The 2,833-nt window shown below is 54.5% G+C and overlaps 1 protein-coding gene across 1 annotated transcript in view; it reads right to left on the reverse strand.

Annotated features, from left to right (window-relative positions):
- The window catches only part of DTX2 (deltex 2, E3 ubiquitin ligase), a 32,625-nt gene that overhangs the window by 26,892 nt on the left and 2,900 nt on the right, over positions 1 to 2,833 (reverse strand). Inside the window, exon 2 of the mRNA XM_010141075.1 lies at positions 9 to 402. Coding sequence (XP_010139377.1) covers positions 9 to 402 — 394 coding nt within the window. The remainder of the gene's footprint in view (positions 1 to 8; positions 403 to 2,833) is intronic.

The raw sequence follows: 2,833 nt of genomic DNA on the forward strand, positions 1-2,833 counted from the left end.
AAGAGTTGGGAAAGTTTATCATGGAATGGCGGTAGCGCGTGGTGATGGGACCAGTCCCACTGTTCGGCCAGCACTGCTGGCAAGAACAAGCCACCCCCGCATGAAGTGGTGCCAGGGAGGTTGTCACTGGGTACGGGGCATCCAGACGCCTCTGAACGCTGCGGCGGAACCTCGTGGTCTTGTTGGTCTGGACTTGAGCCACAAAGTCAACTTCGTAGTTGTAGCCCAAGGGTCCGAGATCCACTCGCTGGTGGTTTGTGGCATGGGCTTGCTCCAGGAACATGCAGACACTCATCTCGTAGGGGGACCACCCGCCTTCGTCGTTCTGCCACTCCCAGACGATGCCCTGCCCGGGAGCAGAGTCCCCAGGGAAGAGGTGCCTGTGGACAGCCCGCATCGTCCCTGCATGGGGAGAGAGGGGAAAAATACTGTCATTTTGTGAGCAGAGAACGAAGGGGGACGCCACCTGTGGGACTTGTCTCTGCCCAGATTTGCGGCGTCTATGTCAAGGTGACCTTCCTCACCTCTGCCTCAACAGGAGCACTTACAGACTTTCTCTTCCTGACAGGGCTGGGTTGGCTTATGAAGCCGAGAGAAACACAACACCCCCGAGATCCCTGTCCCTCTGCCAAGTCTGACTGTGGGCTGGCAACAGGTTCAAAAGCTGCTGGAGGAAGGGTGGGAAAGGAGGGAAGGAGAGAGGATGCAAAGATAGACACACCCAAGCACAAAGGCCCAGCCATCACATACGTCCCTCTGACGTTAAAAGAAATAAAAGTAAAAAAAATAAATCAGGTTGAGGCACAGATCTGGTTAAAAAACCACCCAACTCCCACAGCCTTGACAACAGAGTAACTATAGAGACACGGCACCATCGGGAAGTGCTTCCCAGCAACGCTCAAGGGCCTGAACGCCCACTCCGCTACACGAGGGGCTGGGTAATTCTGCTCTTGAGGAAGTGGGTGAAATCCCCACAAAGACTTTGGAGAGGGGACAGGCAGCTTCTCCAGGCTCCTGATAGCTGGGAGAGGATAGGATAACAAAGTAATGTGGAAACTGGAGAGAGCAGCTGTTCAGACAATGGGAGGGAAACGAAAGCAGACCCGCTGCTCTTGCAATGCCGCGTGACAGCAGGAGCTTGAACTCCCCTGGAAGGCTGGTCCTCAGGGCGGCTTCACTCCTGGGCACAGGACAGGACAGGACCCGACAGGACAGAAGCTCTGCAAAACCAGGTTCCTGCAGCAGAGTCAGAACTGGTGCTGCTGGGAAAATCCTTAGCAGCACCTGGCACCAAGGGAGAGGAGCAGGAAACGCCACAAGACAAACAAGAGGGAACAGGGGTGCAGTGGGTCCTTACAACATAGGAGATGTTTGGAGAACAGCACTGAGAGGAGAAAAATGAAAATAAAATCTCCTGAGAGGTCATAAGAGTTACAACCCTGAGCTCCAGGACCACAGATAAAACACTACCCGCACCTAAAGCCTGCAGAGAACCACCTCAGAGTGCTGCTGGTGGCTCCAGAGGGGACACACAACCCAAGCAAACTTCATGCCAACAGGCAACCCTAAGGAAGAGGGAGAACAGCCCATGTGGGACTCCATGCTGCCAGAACCCAACTGCACCCAGGCTCTGTCTGGCCGAATGCTGGCTCAAGAACCTCTGCCTCACGCTGCTGTCATTCCTACCCTGTGCTCTTGGGGTGCTGCGGACACTGCCAGGACTTGACTCAAACCACACGGGCATTAACTGCCTACTTAGTGCCAAAACCTGCCTGACAGCAAGGAAGTCACATTTCTGCTCCAGTGGGACTCCCAGGCTTCTTTGGAAATGGTGCTGGTGGCTTCTGCACAGTGCTTGGGTGGTCAGAACATAACGAGACCCCGTGATGACTCTCCAGTGTCACCACCAGCAGCAACCATCTCAGCAGCACTCCTCTAAAGCTACTAGCAGCCAGTGAAACGCAGCGACCTCCCCCGTGAGAACCAGGGTCAAACCCAAATCGCTCAACCACAAAACCCAGGGATTCCTGTAGGACAAGGCCTTCCCCTGGCAGATGTCAGGGCAGAGGGTGTCAGTGAGACCTTCCCCAGCCAGGAATCAACATCTTAAAGGGGAAGAGATAGAAACAGCCAAAAGCCAACTCTAGCAATGACTGTTCCTGTTCAGCAAGTTCTGCCACATTTTAGGAAGAGAAACCTCACCAGCGCAACACCAAGGGTGACCCCTGAGCAGGAGGAGGGCTGAGGATGAGACGGGGCTGGGAGGGAAGTGGTGAGAAACACACTGCATTTAGAGGTGAGTGCAGGGAACCTGCTCCCAGGAGAAAGGCAGCTCCCACGGGTAAAGCGAGGTGTCAGAAAGTCCCGCAGGACCCATGTCAGGAGATTTACAAGCAGTTCAGAAGCTCAAAGCAGCACAGAGAGGACTTGAGTTTGCAAGCAACAACAGGAGCTCTTGGGAGCCAACTGCAAGACCAAAGCTGTGTGCTTGGAAAACATCCTAGTTCCCCTAGGCTGGCAGGAAACTGGGATTCCTCTCCAGGGTGGACAAACAGCTGTGGTGAGAGCACAGCTCCTGCTGCTCCCTGCTTTCGCTCCCAGCTAATCCACCTCAACCAGCAGCTGAAGCCTGCGGCTAATCCTGCCCACAGGGTCGCCCTGCCCAGCTGTCGGTCCCCAGAGGTGGGGACACTGGTCTCCTCAACACTGGCTTCCTGTTATTCTCCCTGGCTTCCTCTGAAGAGCCTGTTTGTCTGTCCAAGAGCTAACGAACAGAGTACAACAGCTTATTTTTTGCTCTGTTTAAAGATTTTTCATGGAGATGTTTCCTGCT

This window comes from Buceros rhinoceros, unplaced genomic scaffold (genome assembly GCF_000710305.1).
Source record: "Buceros rhinoceros silvestris isolate BGI_N320 unplaced genomic scaffold, ASM71030v1 scaffold15628, whole genome shotgun sequence".
Taxonomy (NCBI): Eukaryota; Metazoa; Chordata; class Aves; order Bucerotiformes; family Bucerotidae; genus Buceros; species Buceros rhinoceros.